We start from the raw sequence: 16,220 nt of genomic DNA, 5'->3' as shown, positions 1-16,220 counted from the left end.
AGCTCTATTTACAAGGCCTGCTCACCCCTCAGTGAAGCTAAGGAAGGAATGAAACAAGTAGATGTTGAATTATAGTCTTGCTAAGCAAGGCAGTGTGTGCGTGTGTGTGTGTGTGTGTGTGTGTGTGTGTACTCACTCGTATCCGATTCTTTGTGACCCCAGGGACTGCAGCAGCCAGGCTCCTCTGTCCATGGGATTTCCCAAGCAAGAATACTGGAGTGGGTTGCCATTTCCTTCTCCAGGGCGTCTTTATGACCCAGGGATCAAGCCCACGTCTCCAGTATTGCAGGAAGATTCTTTACTGCTGAGCCACCAGGGAGGTTAAGCTGGGGGCGGGGGGCATACAAAGTAGATTTTTTTACTACACTGGGGTCAGCATCCCTGACCCTCAGATTGTTCAAGGGCCGACTATATCATGTGGTAATAACAAACAGACCCACATAGCTTGATTAATATTCAATTGCTGGTAGGATACAACTTTTAGATACTAGAACTCCTCAATGGCTCAGCGGGTTGCAGAATTTTAGGTTGCATGGCTCAATCTCAGAGGGCATAGCTCTTGTATTTCGTATTTAACGTGGTCTATCTGATTTGTTTCCTCCAACTACATAGTCGGCTTCTTAAGAGTAAGAGCCATGTCCGTTCCTCTTTTTCACAACACAGTGCCCAACACAGAGCCCTATTAGCCCCTGACATGTGTATTTGATAGATCAAGCTTTCCCTTGGTGGCCAAGCCTCCCTTCCTTCTGATCAACCAACACACAGTGGGCACACGGCTCTGCCAGCAAAGATGGTGTCTGTCTGGTTTAGAGTAAACAGAATTCAGGAGAGAAACTGTGCGATTTGGGTCATAGATATTTGGTGAAGACAGTGCCCGATGAGCTTGACAGGAGTATAGAAATTTGTCCAAGGGCTCACCTGGGGAGAGAGGGATGGCATGCAGCCCGGCATGAAATTTGGTTCCATTGGTAGATTTTGAAAAATCACTCCAGGTTCAAATTCAGATTATCAGAAACTTTCTCTAGTCTACAGAAAAGGAGAAAGCTTTGGAGGAAGAATGGGGCAGCTGTCAGAAGCATTTCACATCAGGTATAAAAAGAAACTTGTGGATTTGTCTAATTATCAGAGTCTGCTTTTGGAATTTATCAGGAAGAATGTTAAGAGTATCTTAACTCCAATAATCCAAATAAGAGGTTAATATACACTCACTATTTTCTATGTATTGCTGACTATACTAAATAAATGTGATTTCACACAATCTGTTTAACCTTAACAAAACAAAACAAAACCCTATGGCATAGGTCTTCTTATTTCTATTTTACAGAAAAGGAAAAGTTAGGGCAGAAGGAGATGAGATTAGAACCCCGGTCTACCTGACTCCAAGTCTAGTTTGCTTTTTATGAGCCCAGGAGCCTCTTGTGGGTTTGTGTTTCCTGCAAGTCCATGGGTTTTAGCTTCTAGGAAGTAACATGCGTTGGGAATCTCCTTTGGCACATGCTCCAGGTCCCTGGACTGGGATTATCGTGGTCCCTACAGAAAAACTCCAGAGTTCCTGGGGTGGGGCTCTGCAGCTGTTTGGGTTAAAGAGCTCGCCAGATGTGTGGAACGGAGTAGAAATCCCTGGAACGCCGTCCCTGTTGGCACCATCCATCACTGTGGCACAAACCGTTCCTCCGAGGGCCGCCCCCAAACCCCAGCCCTGTCGGCCTGCATTTGACGCTTCCAATCCGGCTGACAGGGCAAGCCCAGCAGAGACCCTTGCTGGCAGGCGGCAGGACAGCTGATGGATGTGCTCAGCCTGTGTTGCTGGGCCCAGTCTAGCCGCCTTTGAAGAGGCATTTCCATAGGCTTGTGGGCTGTCGTGTCACCTGCTTTGGGGAGATGGGCAGAGTCTGTGTTGTTTGATGGCCACCTCCTCTGCCACCCGTTGGGGACTGTGTCCTGGCCCTGTCTGTGCCAGCCAGGCCCTCACCACGCACTGACTCCAGCAGGATCAACCACAGCAGCAGCTTGCCCGTGGACATGAGCACAGTGTATCTCTGGCCCCACCATTGTCTAAAGACAGCGGGGAATCTGACAAAATTCCATCAAAGTATAACCCTCAGATGAAATTAAATCAGACACAAACAGAGGAGTCTTTAGAACCTAACCTGTTCTTTGCAGACAGACCCAGTCACGACATCTCACCCCATTCCACAGCCACAGGCTGACCGAACACCTTGAGAGGGACTCGGGAACCTGTGGGTGGCCTGCTCCAAGGTCCCTTCTTCTACTCACTGAACTCTCAGAAGCCATTGGGAGAGTTCTTATAAAGCCCAGAAACTCGGCATGTTAAATTCCACTCTTTCCACTCCCTGTTTTTGTTGTTTAGTCGCTAAGTCGTGGCTGACTCTTTGAGACCCCGTGGACTGCAGCACGCCAGGCTTTCCTGTCCTCTCCTGTCTCCTGGAGTTTGCTCAAATTCATGTCCATTAAGTGGTTTTTCAGCCTGTGCTTGAATACCACCAGGGACGGAGAACGCACTATTTTCCAAGAGCCCCGAAGCCCATTGAGATTTTTTTTGAGAACTCTGATGATCTACTATTCGCAGATCAAATCTGACACTATAGTTTCCAATCTGTTTAATTAAAACTGAGAGCTTCGTGGATGAATAGAACGTATCCAGTCCCTTTTCTGTGACGTCTGTTCAGCAGAACCACTGCATGTGGTCCATGTTCTTTACGCCGTTCACTGCACAATCCAGGGCATCATAAACTTAGAGTCATTGTAGATGTCTTTTGCAACTTTCTGGCAGGTGGCAGTAAAGTGTGTTGAGGTAAATACCCCTCTTAATTCCCACAAAGGCTACCTCATGGACTAAGGGTGGGGCTGCTTTTCAAATACATGGAGAGTGAGGTCCCTTGAGTCTTAAATGTCCTGTTTCTTCCTCTGTGTGACCACACAGTTCTGCAGCTCTGTCTCTTGGGCACCCAGACTACAGCAGCCCATTCAGTGGTGCCTGAGCAGTTTTGTGCAGAAGGCTAGGGTGGGGGCAGCTCGTCCCATCTCTGGACTTTGGACCTTTCCTGGATTCCACGTGTGGACACTGCTGGTCTGGCCATCCAAGAGAGCCCTCCCTGAAATATGATCCTTCCAAGGAATTACATGTTGTTGAATTCAACACTCTCTTGTGTTTTGAACAAAGACCCCAATCCTTTCAAACCCCACCCCGCATGCCACACTCATGTATATTTCTTACCAATTTCACAAACATTCCCTAAGCACCTGGGGTGGGATAAGGTCGCTTGCCTTGAGCCGACACAAGTCTGTCTGCCCATGTGGGGCTTTGCTGCCAGAGAATATTGACTGTCAAGCTGAATTTGACCCTGTGCCATCTTTGCTCTGAAGAGACCCTTGATCCAAAGCCGAGACATGACTGTAGTCTTGTGCCTGGCTCGTGTCCTCTGCGGGTGACCAACATGGGCACTACCAGTGGGGAATGCGTTCTCCCCCACAGTGAAGTAGTGAGTGGAGTTAACTCCCTTGGGTCTCAGAGCAGCAAAAAGAGACTCAGACCTGGAGACAGAGACCCAGAGGAGACCAGATGTCAGGAAGGAGCAGCTTTGCTCAGCCCAGGGTACCAGACAGAGGAGACAGGATGGGGAGAAGGTGAGAGGTGGCAGGTGTGTCTGTGAGAGAAGAGCTTGTGTGAAAGCACACTGAGGAAACAAAGCTGGTGGAGAAGCATCCCAGTGGGGCTGCTGGTGGGAGGCCATCAGCAGGGATGGGCCAGCCTGGAGCCTGCCTACGTGACACCACCGTCTCCACAGAGAGATGCCGGCCTCCCACTGACGGAGTGGAGAGAGTAAGGTAACACAGGGCTGGCCTGCCTGGAGCCATTGCTCAAGACATCCTCCCTTTGCCAAGGCAAAGTGTCTCATCTCAGCCATTAGTAGGCTGTGTGACCTGGGGCAGGTTGCTTCCCCTCTCTGAGCCTGTTTCCTTCTCTGTGAAATGAAGGGGTTTAACTACGTCTGCAGGTTTTCTCTTGGAGTCCTGGGACTGAACATCGGTCAACTAAAAATTGTGTGAAGCACACTGTGTGGCTATCTACACCCAGGAGTATATTTCTTTGGGGGAATCCTCAAAGGGGTCCAAGCCACTTCTGAAACATTGGAACCCTGGGGGCACACCCACACTCAGACCCCTCTTCTCCATCCCAGAACCAGCCTGTGGGGTGGGCAGCCCCAGGGCAGTCTGCACACTCACCTGGGTCCGGGTCTGTGAGAAAAGACAGCAGGGAGAACTGAAAGAGAAAATGACACAGAGAGCAAGGTTGAGTTCTCTGAGCTGGTTGAGCTCTTTCCTGAGCTCCTGTGAGCCGAAAGGGGCTGTTTGGGGGTCATAGCCAGGGCATAGCAGCACTAGGTACTTTCCGATGGCCGGGGGGTGGGGGTGTGGATTGGAGAGAGTGGTAGGGCCTATTTGACCATGTTCCCCACTCTTCCTATGCTTGTTGAGCATCCGAAACATCACTCTTCTCCCCAGGATGGATGCAGAGTGCTTTCGCTTACCTGTTCTCAAGGGGAAACCTGGCTGCCTAGGTACTGACCATCTTCTTAGTTACACCGATCACCAGGTATTGTGTGTCTCCTCTGCCTGACTATACATTGCTGCATTTAACTCTTACAACAACCCTACAAAGAGGCTTTTATTAGCCTGTTCACAGATGAGGAAATTGAGTTTCAGAGGTCACACAGCTGTGAGAGGATCCACATTCACGCCCATGTCTAGGTGATTGCCTTGGACTTCTCTGGAGGCTCAGAGGGTAAAGAATCTGCCTGCAATGCAGCAGGCCTAGAGTCAGTCCCTGGGTTGGAAAGATCCCCTGGTGAAGGGAATGGCAACCCATTCCAGTATTCCTGCCTGGGAAATCCCAAGGACAGAGGAGCCTGGTGGGCTACAGTCCACGGGGTTGTAAAGAGTTGGACACAGCTGAGCAACTCACACAACAGCTCTTTAAGGTTGGAGATGGACAGACGCTTAAACTCTCCGGTTGCTTCTCACTGTTCTTGGAACAAAATAGAAACACCTGCCATGACCTATGAACCTCATCCCAGACCCTTTTCTCCAAATGTTGTTTCTCTCCTGATGCTCCAACCAGACCTGGCTTCAAAATGGCACCAGCCGAGCTCTTCCCTCCTTGGGGCTTTTGTGCTTGCTCCTTCCACCCAGATAGCTTGCCCCACCATTCCTCCCTTGCCGCCACGTCAGCTTTAATGCCATCTTCTCTGCATCTTTCCCTCCTCCCCCATCAGTACGGCACACCCCAATAGCTTTGTCTCTGCACCCATTCATTTCCTCCATGGGCCCCATTAAAGCTTATAATTTTATATGCGTTTATTTGCATGTTATCTGTTGCTCACACCAAACTCTGATTCTCTAGAAAATCAAGGCTCTTTCGGTTTCCCCACTGATGTATTTAGCCATTACCCGGCAGTGTTTGGCATATGGCATGCCTCAACATAGTTTTGCTGAAAAAATTGATAATGCTAAGAATAGTGTTTGCTTTGCTTTTAAAATGCAGTCAGTCAGTTCAGTTGCTCAGTCATGTCTCCTTGCAACTCCATGGACTGCAACATGCTAGGCTTCCCTGTCCATCACCAGCTTCCAGAGCTTGCTCAAACTCATGTCTGTTGAGTCAGTGATGCCATCCAACCATCTCATCCTCGGTTGTCCCCATTGTTTTTAAAACGCAGTACACCAGAAAAAAAGAGAAAGTTTTATTTATTTAATAGGTGGAATGTTTTCTTTCAGTTAAATCAGAGATCAGCTAAAATTAAAAAAAAAAAAAAAAAGCCCTGAGGCTGAAGCCAGACTGTTTCTGCCAATAAAGTTTTATTGGAAATGGCCCCTCCCACCTGCTTATATACTGACTTTAACTCTTTCCATGCTATAATGATAAGACAGTTGTGACAGAGACAGTATAGTCCCAAATATTCCCTGTCTGGAACTTTACAGGCAAGGTTTGCTGACCTCTGACTTAGAAAACAGGAGTTCCGTCTTCTGACAGGCTTCCCTCTGGTTCTCAGTGGCCAGGAAGCTGCTTGTCAGTATGATGCATTTTCCTGGTACCCAGTCTAGGCAGTTTTGTATATTTGCTTCCTCCATCTCCAGCAGAAGCTTTAGTTTTCTGTTTCACTGTAGCCCCTTTAGTCATTTTGGGGTAAAATGATAAGAAGAAAGAATGCATTCTGACATGGTGTATGAAGGGCACAAGAGTCTAGACAAAGATGCTTATCCTGAATCTCATGAAGAACATGACAGACACAAACCATGGGATTTCTGCAAAACAGCTAGCCTCAACTCTGCCAGCCTGTCCATGTCATAAAAGATGAAAAAGATGGGAAGATTGTTCCTTATTAAATGAGACTAGAGAGACCTGACAACTAAATGCAGTGAAGGATCCTTGATTAGATCCTAAATTTCTTTTTTAAAAAGCCCTGAAGGATATCATTGGAACTATCGGGAAATTTGAATATGGATTTAGGGTAGACAGTATTATTGTGTCAATGTTGAATTTCTTGAGTGTGATAATGGAAGTGTGGTTTTATAGGAAAATGTCTTTGTTCTAAGAAGGTCCTGAAGCAGGGAGTGGGATGGCTGCAATTTAGTTGTCAAGGATTCAGCAAACCAACCAACTAACCAACCAACCAGCCTAAACAAATGTATGTACATAAAATCAGGGCAGAAAGTGACTATGACAAGTGATCAGTGTTGCATCTGTCTGGGTGACCAATATTTACTGTATTATTCTTTCCACTTTCTAGAGGTCTGACAAACTATAAAATAAAAAGTTGGGGAGGAGAAAGGATGCAGAGACAGAGGTCATTTGCTGCCTGGAGTGTGCCTGTTTTGGAGAGGTGAGGGCAGGTCAGCAGAGGAATGACAGGTTGAGGGCTCAGGGTGTTTCTGGCCCTGGGGAGTGTCTGACGTTGATACCTCCAGGCTTGGGTGCCAGGTAGGTGCCAGAGAAGAGGAATAAGGGGACCCTGGAACAAATGTCACCCCCTCCTTCAATCTTATCCTCGTCACAGCCAGTCAGCTCAGCCTTGATCCAGTCCTTTGTCTGTCTCTTCATCCCTCCATGAAGCTGTCTGGAGGCCAGGGCCTGTCCCTCTCTACCGGCCTTCATCCAGACCTGCAGGACTTATGCCCTGCCAGAGCCCCACATTTTAACTGAAAACTGGAGCCTGAGGGACAGCTGGGTGCTGCACTGCTCATGGCCAGCAGGTGGCAGACGTGCCCTTCCCAGGAGATGGAACCGGAGATGGAGCTCAAATGGAAACTAAACAAAAAGAAATCAGGACCTTCCCAAGCTGGGGGGCCTTCAGATCCCACAGGCTCTAAGTCTGAAGCAGCTGCCTCCCAGCTGTGCACCCTGGACTGATGTGGACCGAAGTGGACCGAAGCAGGCCCACTTATTTCGTGAATCACTGGATCCACCTGCAGAAAAGAGGCTGTGGTGGAAATGTGGTTACTGGCAGTCACAACACCAGCCTGGACCAAACCAGAAAGGCCACAAGAATCGCCAGTTGTTTGTGCCATACACCTGGATCCTGTAACTCACCTGGGTGATGGCAGGGCATGGGGATTGTGAATAGACAGCATCTACCTACTTTCATCCCAATAATCCATTCTGTTTCTACAGAGGGACAGGGAAAGGATAAGAATTCTTATTCCCGGGACTTGTAAATCCAAAGAGGAAGATCACTGGTGCAAAACAAGGAGAATGGGGGAGAAGGAAGGAACAACTATGATCTCAGTTCACATTTATTAAGACCTGACAGCTGCCAAGGACTGTGTAAATGTTTTATGTGCCTTTTGTCTCTTTTATTGCGCATAATCTTCGATAATTGGAGTACTATAATTATGTCCATTGTAGACGTTAAGTTACCAATAGTAACTCAGCTAGTAAATGCCGGAGCCAGAGTAGAATGGAGCCAGTCTTATGCCAGAGCCATTGTGTGAGGATGAGGGACCCACCGCATGCAAGCTTGATAATGAAGAAAGTAGAAGAGCCACCTAATCCTGAGAGAGGCAGGGCACTCAGTCTGGTGAAGAGACTGGGCCCCTGTCTTTGGAAAGTTTTTGCAGGTCCTACCCAGACTAGTTCAGACCCGGCAGACACAAAAAGGGCGGCTAGGCTCCAGGGACATCCAGGGTAGGGACAAAAGTCAGCTGGAGCCTCAGCCAGTTCACTGTGACAAACACATCTCAGCAAACATCTCCACCCAGATCGAGAGGCACACAAGCTTCTGCCTGCTTCTTCCATCATGTGTATTCCCAGCCTCACCATGGCTGAGTGGTCACAACTGCCCCAGCTCCTCTGCGAGGGCTAGGAATGGCTACTTCTGGCACATGGAAAGGTAGACGTTTTGCAGTAGATTCACTGAGCTCCAACTGCTGGTCCATCTCTAATCAGACTTTCACAATGGATCCATGCCTCAGGACTTTGGCCTTCCCCAGTTGGAAGGACTGATCCTGAAGCTGAAACTCCAATATTTTGGCCACCTAATGTGAAGAACTGAGTCATTGGAAAAGATCCTGATGCTGGGAAAGATTGAAGGCAGGAGGAGAAGGGGGTGACAGAGGATGAGATGGTTGAATGGCATCACTGACTCAATAGACATGAATTTGAGCAAGCTCTGGGAGTTGGTGATGGACAGGGAAGCCTGGCGTGCTGCAGTCCACTGGGCCACAAAGAGACACGACTGAGCAACTGAAGTGAACTGAACTAAACTGAGTTAGAAGCAAATTACTAGCAATGTTAACATCTCACCCCCTAACCCAGTCACCAGTGAGCATAATATGGTGTCTTCTAGGTTAAGGATGGTTGGGGGGAAAGTGGTAGAGGGGAGGGGGGCGCAGAGAGAGGGATCCTGTGACTTACAGCATAATCTTCTTGAGGGTGGAGGGCATTGTGGTCTGATCTCTTCTGTGCTATCTTTAATCTAGTGATTATTTCAACACAGGCTCTTCCTCTACCTTTTACAATTCTAAACCTTCTAGAAAACAAAACAAAAAAGCAGAGACTAAAAGTCTGTGTTGATAGTCTCCAGGAATTAACTATTAGGACATTTTCTCAGAAGGCAGATGCCAAAGAATTGATGTTTTTGAACTATGCTGCTGGAGAAGACTCCTGAGAGTCCTTTAGATAGCAAGGAGATCAAACCAGCCAATCTTAAGGGAGATCAACCCTGAATATTCACTGGAAGGACTGATGCTGAAGCTGAAGCTCCAGTATTTTGGTCATCTGATGGGAAGAGCCAACTCACTGAGAAGACCCTGATGCAGGGAAAGATCAAGGGCAGAAGGAGAAGGGGGGCGTCAGAGGATGAGATGGCTGGACAGCATCACTGGTGCAGTGAACGTGAACTTGGGCAAACTCCGGGAGATGGTGAGGGACAGGAGGCCTGGTGTGCTGCTCCATGGGGTTGCAAAGTCAGACTCAACTGGGCAACTGAAGAGCAAGAACAACAGCAATATGTTCTCAAAGGACTGGGAAGCAGTAGAACAAAGAGCTGGGGCTAGACCTGACCTTTGGGGCTAGAACCTTGGCTTAGAATGAGCCAATAGCAGAACAACCTTTCACCTGGTAGGTAAGATTGGCACTCATACCCTAGCCATCTCTTTCTCCTTGGATGTTCTTCCAAGCCCTGGTGGTAGACCAGATGTCACTACACACCAGGGAAGGATTTGCATTGCTCCCAAAGGCAGCTGGAGAGAACTGCATTGTGGCCATGTGAGGCTGCAGGGCTGGAAAGCAAGCCAGGGGCAGGAGTGCACAGCTCAGCAGGGCCTGTCCCCACTGCTGGAGCAAGGGCTCAGTGTTGGGGTACGAGGTGGAGGTGACAGAGGACAGGCGTTGCCGGTCACCATTCCAACTGCCGCCTCCCTCACACCATCCTTCTGCTCCAGCCCCTGCCGCAAACATAAGCTATGTCCTGAGATGAACAATTATGCAAAGCCTCAGCCATTTTTTAAAAATTGTAAAATATATACACCGTACTATTTTTCATTCTAACCATTTTTAAGTATACCTTTAAGTGGCATTAATTACATTCACAGTATGATGTAACCATCATCACTATCTATAGCCTAAACTTTTTCATCATTCCCAACATATAAACTCTGTATCCATTAAATAATAACTCTCGAGCTTCCCTGGTGGTCCAGTGGTGAAGAATCCACCTTGCAATACAGGGAACACCGGCTCCAGCCCTGATCTGGAAAGATTCCACGTGCTTTGGCGTAAATGAGCCCAGGAGCCACAGCTATCGAAGGGTTTGCAGCTATAGTCTGTGTTCTGCAACAAGAGAAGCCGCCGCAACGAGAAGCCCCCACTCACCAAGACTAGAGAGACCCCGTGCACAGCAACGAAGACCCAGCCCAGCCAGAAAGAAAGAAACTAATTAAAAATGAAAAAATACATTTGAATCAGTTCTGATGAGATGGATGAAACTGGAGCCGATTAGACAGAGTGAAGTAAGCCAGAAAGAAAAACACCAATACAGTATACTAACACATATATATGGAATTTAGAAAGACGGCAATGACGACCTTGTATGCAAGACAGCAAAAAAGACACAGATGTGTATAACAGACTTTTGGACTCTGAGGGAGAGGGAGAGGGTGGGATGATTTGGGAGAATGGCATTGTAACATGTATACTATCATATAAGAATCGAATCGCCAGTCTATGTCCGACGCAGGATACAGCATGCTTGGGGCTGGTGCACGGGGATGACCCAGAGAGATGTTATGGGGAGGGAGGTGGGAGGGGGGTTCATGTTTGGGAACGCATATACACCCGTGGTGGATTCATGTCAATGTATGGCAAAACCTATACAGTATTGTAAAGTAAAATAAAGTAAAAAAATAAATAAATAAAATAAAATAAAAGGCAAAAAAAAAAAAAAAACAGAAAAAAAAATGAAAAAATAACTCTTCCTTCCTCCTCCAAGCCCTCAGTAACCTTTACTGTACTTCGTCACTATGAATGTACCTATTCTAGGTACCTCGTGTAAGTAGAACCATACAATCTGTGTCCTTCTATGACTGGCTGTATGTCACCACTATTCATAATGTTTTCAAGTTTCATCCATATTGTAGCATACATCAAAATTTTTCTCCTTTTTATAGCTAAATATTATTCCATGGCATATCACAGTTTGTTTATCTGCTCATCTGCTGATGGACGCTTGGGTTGTGATATCCTTTGCCTATATGAATAAGGCTGCTCTGAACATTGGTGTACATGTACCTGTTTGAGTCCCTAATTTCCATTCTTTGGGGTTGATATTAGAAGTGGAATTGCTAGATCACGTTGTAATTCTATGTTTAACTTTTTAAGAAGCCACCATGCTCTTCCACAGTGGCTGCACCATTTAACACTTCCACCAGCAATAAATGAGAGCTCTGATTTTTTCACATCCTCACCAATACTTGCCATTTGTCGTTTTTAAAGGGTCCCAGGCATCCTGATAGGTGTGAAGTGGTGCCACTCTGTCCTTTGTGGTCAAAGGAAATCTCATCCTTGCTTTAGCACATGAACAATCTATCCATTGCACATGCGCAATGTTATCCTAGCAGTGGCCTCACTGCGGCTTTCATCTGGAGCTGGAGGGAAGGAGGGAAGGTCCTAATGGGAAAATTTGGGGCCAGAGGAGAAGCAGCAGCCAGTGGCCCCTCTGGGTGTCCTCCTCCTCGGGAGACTGGGCAAAGCTGCTTATAGGACCACAGTGATGAGCCAGGAGGTGAAGAGGAGCTGGCCCAGACCCTTTACATGCACAGGAGGAAGCTCAGGCCCAGTGGGTTGATGCACTCCTTAAAGGACACGAGTGGACTGGGCCAGGGAGGAAGTCAAGGCCGGATCCCTTCACTCTGAGGCAGTCACCTGTGCCCGACCCGGAGCCACCTACAGCACCTCTGCTCAGTTAGCTACGGACTGGACTGCACAGCATTTGCAGTCGGTTGCTCTTCACATGGGATTCCCTGGTGGCTCAGATGGTAAAGCATCTGCCTGCAATGTGGGAGACCCGGGTTCAATTCCTGGGTCTGGAAGATCCCCTGGAGAAGGAAATGGCAATCCATTTCAGCATTCTTGCCTGGAAAATCCCATGGATGGAGCAACCTGATAGGCTACAGTCCATGGGGGTCGCAAAGAGTCGGACACAACTGATAAGCACTTGGTGAGAGATACTGGTGCAAATGGGTTATCGCAGGAGCTTGCAGGGAGGGGGCCGAAGGATCGGGCATGAGACCATCCAGCATAAGGAGGTTGGAGAAAAACACTCATTTCTGGATGCGATCATGCTCTTGGGAGCCCACTGAAATGGCAAATGAATGAACAAAAGAGTGGGTTGGCCCTGTGTCTGAGGCCCACCACATGGGCACGAGCCCCGATATTCCCCTCCTCCCCCAGTCAGTAATCAGGAAAAGCCCAGGGCTTCCCAGGGAGGTGGACTTCCCTGGTGACTCAGATGATAAAGAATCCAATGCAGGAGAACTGGATTTGATCCCTGGGTTGGGAAGATCCCCTGGAGAAGGGAATGGCAACCCACTCCAGTAATCTTGCCTGGAGAATTCCATGGACAGAGAAACCTGGCAGGCAGGCTATAGTCCACGGGGTCATAAAGAGTCAGCTGCAACTGGGCAACTATCTCTTTCACTTTTTTCACTTTCCCAGGAAATTAACTTCCCACAAATGGGAACAAATTCCATCCCCAAAGCTGTCTTTACGTCTGTGTTTTCCCTGGTGTGGCATGTGAACTGCTGCTAGTATCCAAGATGATTCAGGTGGTGCCTGGCCAGGGAGAGACATCACGTCAAAACATATCGTGAGAAAGCCATTTCCTTCTCAGTTTTACCGTAAACTCTCCCAATCCCATAACAAAGACAGACTGGGGTGGTGCTGGTAAGTCCTTCTCCTCTGAAGTGAAGTGTTAGTTGCTCAGTCATGTCTGCCTCTTTGTGAGACTATGTACTGTAGCCCACCAGGCTCCTCTGTCCATGGAATTCTCCAGACAATAATACTGGAGTGGGTTGCCATTCCCTTCTCCAGGGGATCTTCCCAACCCAGGGATCGAACCCAGGTCTATCTCATTGCGGGCAGATTCTTTACCATCTGAGCCACTCTTCCTAATCTTCCCTCCTACCAAGGAGAAAGCAGAGTTCTGCCTAGAGTTTTAGAATGACAGCTGTAGCCAGTTGGAATTCAATATCATTGTTTCCTTTTCTTTGATTTTCCAATTTATAGTAGTGACAGTTTCCTTTCAAAATAAATCTATTCAGGTTGACAGAAAGTATTAAGAAACTAGTCTGGGCTTTGGCAAAATTTCTGAAGATGGATTCATTCACGACTAAAGTTTTGAAAGCCCTGAGCTAACGGGCTAGCCATCTAGCAAGACTTGATCCCTCTCGTGTTGGAAAGAAAAGCTTCAGGGATTGTTGGAGAAGCTCCCAGGTGGGAGTGACTTTTCCTCCTGCCTGAAGCTGCAATCTGAGGCCACTGTCCCTCTGGGCACATCCCATTCCACATTGAAAGTCTCAGTCGTTTCAGGGCAGTGCTTGTTGCAGCAACCTCTAACACGGAAGTTATGAATTTGGGACCAGCATCAACCAGTCCTGGGTTTGAATCCCAGCTCTGTAACCTCACAGGGCAGCCATCTGTGCAGATTATTTTATTTCTTTAAAGCTTAGTTTGTTATCTGTAAAATGAGGATGACAGCAGTGCTTACCCCACGGGGCTGTGGGGAAGCTATACATGAGGTAATATAAACCACACAATGCCTGACACAGAGCAAAGACTTAAGAAGCTTAATAAATACTTGCTACAGTGATTATTAGCCATTGTTGTCAACATGTTAATTTTTTTTTTTTTTTTCAAATTGTGAAGTGATTGAGGAGAGCTTGCTCAGCACAAACTCTTCCTGGAATTTGTTCGTTGGGTCACAAGCACGTCACACCAGCCCCCTCCCCCCATTTTTCCTGGGATCTTTGCCAAGTCCTAAGCCAGGAAACCTTGTTATATTAATTATGAAGAAAAAGCATGTTTTATTTAAAATCCCGGCTGCCAAATATTCTGCCATGCTGTTTCTCTGTGACAGCAGAATTGCTTTTGCATTTAGGAAACTCTAATGAATTGAAAATATAAATATATCTGTGCTTACACACACATAACGATTTCCTGCGACCTGATTTCCCTAAATACCAGCGTCACTACCAGAGCTAATGAGTTGGACTTGTGCTTAAGATCAGGTTGTTTTTTTTAATATATAAGTACATGCAGTGCAAATCAGTACTTATCTTTTCCATAAGACTTTGAATGGGTTACAGCATGAAGGAGGGCTGCCTCCTATGCCTGGAAGAGACTGACATTCTGGAGCACTGAGGCTTTGAAAAGGGAGGTTTGTGTCTTCTCGTCAAAGCCCTTGTTTGGTCCTGGGGGCCATGTGGTTATGGATTCTTGAATTAATCAGACAAGGAGCCCTGTTACTTGACCACCCGAAACTGACTCTAATATTTCAGCATCCAGTGTTTCTGAACAATAATCAGACAAGCCTGCTCTCTGGGTTTCTTTCCTTGTTTGTCTCTCTCTTTCCAAGGTAGAACTGGACAGGAAATGTACACCCATTGAACAGAGACAGTGTCAAAAGTAGAGCATGCTGGGACCTGGGGGACCTGGGGTCTTCAGTTTCTAATACCAGAAGCAGTAGTTCCTTGTTCCCTCGGTGTCATATAAGAACGGAAGCCTGTGTTACTAGACTGTCTGATTTTCAGGAAAATCTGGGATCTGTATTATTATATGAAGTGTCCTGATTCTCAAATGTCACCAGCAATCAAAAGGAAATGAAAACACTCTTCAGGTTGAACTTTTACCTGCCAAATAAAACATGGGCTGTGAGCAACATGTATCCCAAGCCACAAATTTGTAACCTCTTGTCTGTGCAGATATTTCTGTGACTCTCTATCTAAGAGGATTCTTGAGCCCTAGAGTTCTTGAGTTTAAATTCTGGGGTTTAAAAAGCTAATAAATGGGAGCAAACATGCATTTTAATTGCAAAGCCTCCTGTTGAGGATGAGCTGAGATAAACAGGGCAAGCCTGACAAGCCTTGTCCTCTAGCTTCTGACCCTGGAAGAAGTCAAGTTGCATTACAGCTGAGCCCAGGGGCTCCCCAAGTCACCCTGAGAACCGCAGCGGGAAAAGAAGTCAAAGCCTAGGGACAATGCACATAGCCGAGCAAACCTCCTGTGATGGGTGAGGAGTCAGGACAGAGCTGCGTCTCAGTTCTAGCTGGGAAGTTAGGTCACCTTCTCTGGGCTTGTTTCTCCTTCAGAAAATGGGAATAACAACGCGAGATGTCCTGGGGATTTCGTTGTTGTAGTTTAGTCGCTAAGTTGTGTCCAACTCTTTTGCACCCCCGTGGACTATAGCCCACCAGGCTTCTCTGTCCAGGGAATTTCCCAGGCAAGAATACTGGAGTGCGTTGCCATTTCCTAGGGAATCTTCCCGACCCAGGGATTGAACCTGATTCTCTTGCACTGGCAGGCATTCTGTACCACAGAGCCACCAGGGCAGCCCCTGTGCTGGGGACAGGTGTTCAACACTGACAGGCAAGGGAAAACAAATCTAGACCAGACCAGGAAGGCACTGTGAAGGGTTCCCTGGAATCTGTGGCAATATTTGACCACGCTTTTTTTGGACCATGATACCTGAATATAAACCTAAGTTACAGATGAGCCCACAGAGAAGTCATCATAATATTTGTGGTATGTTCTGAATGCATAGGCGGGTTTCGGGGCATCTCTCCAGTGGGCAGCAATGAGAGACCTGTAACTGCTTTTGTTTAAACTTTCAGAGGCACATGGAATCTGTGCCTGAAGCTTCACCCAGCAACGGGCCCCTGGTCTAAAAGCCCCCCATCCCTATAGGAAGGATCATACCCCTAAGGCTATATGTTGTTGTTTAGTCACCAAGTCGTGTCTGACTCTTTTGCGACCTCATGGAGTGTAGCCTCGCCATGTTCCTCTGTCTATGGGATTTCCCATGCAAGAATACCGGAGTGGATTGCCATTCCTTTCTCCAGGGGATCTTCCTGACCCAGGGAACAAACCCGGGTCTCCTGCATTGCAGGCAGATTCTTTACCATGCGAATCACCAGGAAAGCCCCCCTTA

The 16,220-nt window shown here is 47.4% G+C and overlaps 1 protein-coding gene across 3 annotated transcripts in view; it reads right to left on the bottom strand.

Annotated features, from left to right (window-relative positions):
• HABP2 (hyaluronan binding protein 2) overlaps positions 1–16,220 on the bottom strand; it is a 36,006-nt gene that overhangs the window by 16,925 nt on the left and 2,861 nt on the right. For all 3 annotated transcript variants that reach the window (XM_068961773.1, XM_068961774.1, XM_068961775.1), the window contains exon 2: positions 4,249–4,285. In XM_068961773.1, coding sequence (XP_068817874.1) covers positions 4,249–4,285 — 37 coding nt within the window. The remainder of the gene's footprint in view (positions 1–4,248; positions 4,286–16,220) is intronic.

The sequence above is a fragment of the Capricornis sumatraensis genome, chromosome 23, assembly GCF_032405125.1.
Source record: "Capricornis sumatraensis isolate serow.1 chromosome 23, serow.2, whole genome shotgun sequence".
Classification (NCBI taxonomy): Eukaryota; Metazoa; Chordata; class Mammalia; order Artiodactyla; family Bovidae; genus Capricornis; species Capricornis sumatraensis.
The sequence above is the reverse complement of the archived record's forward strand: the minus strand, read 5'-3'. Positions and strand labels throughout refer to the sequence as shown.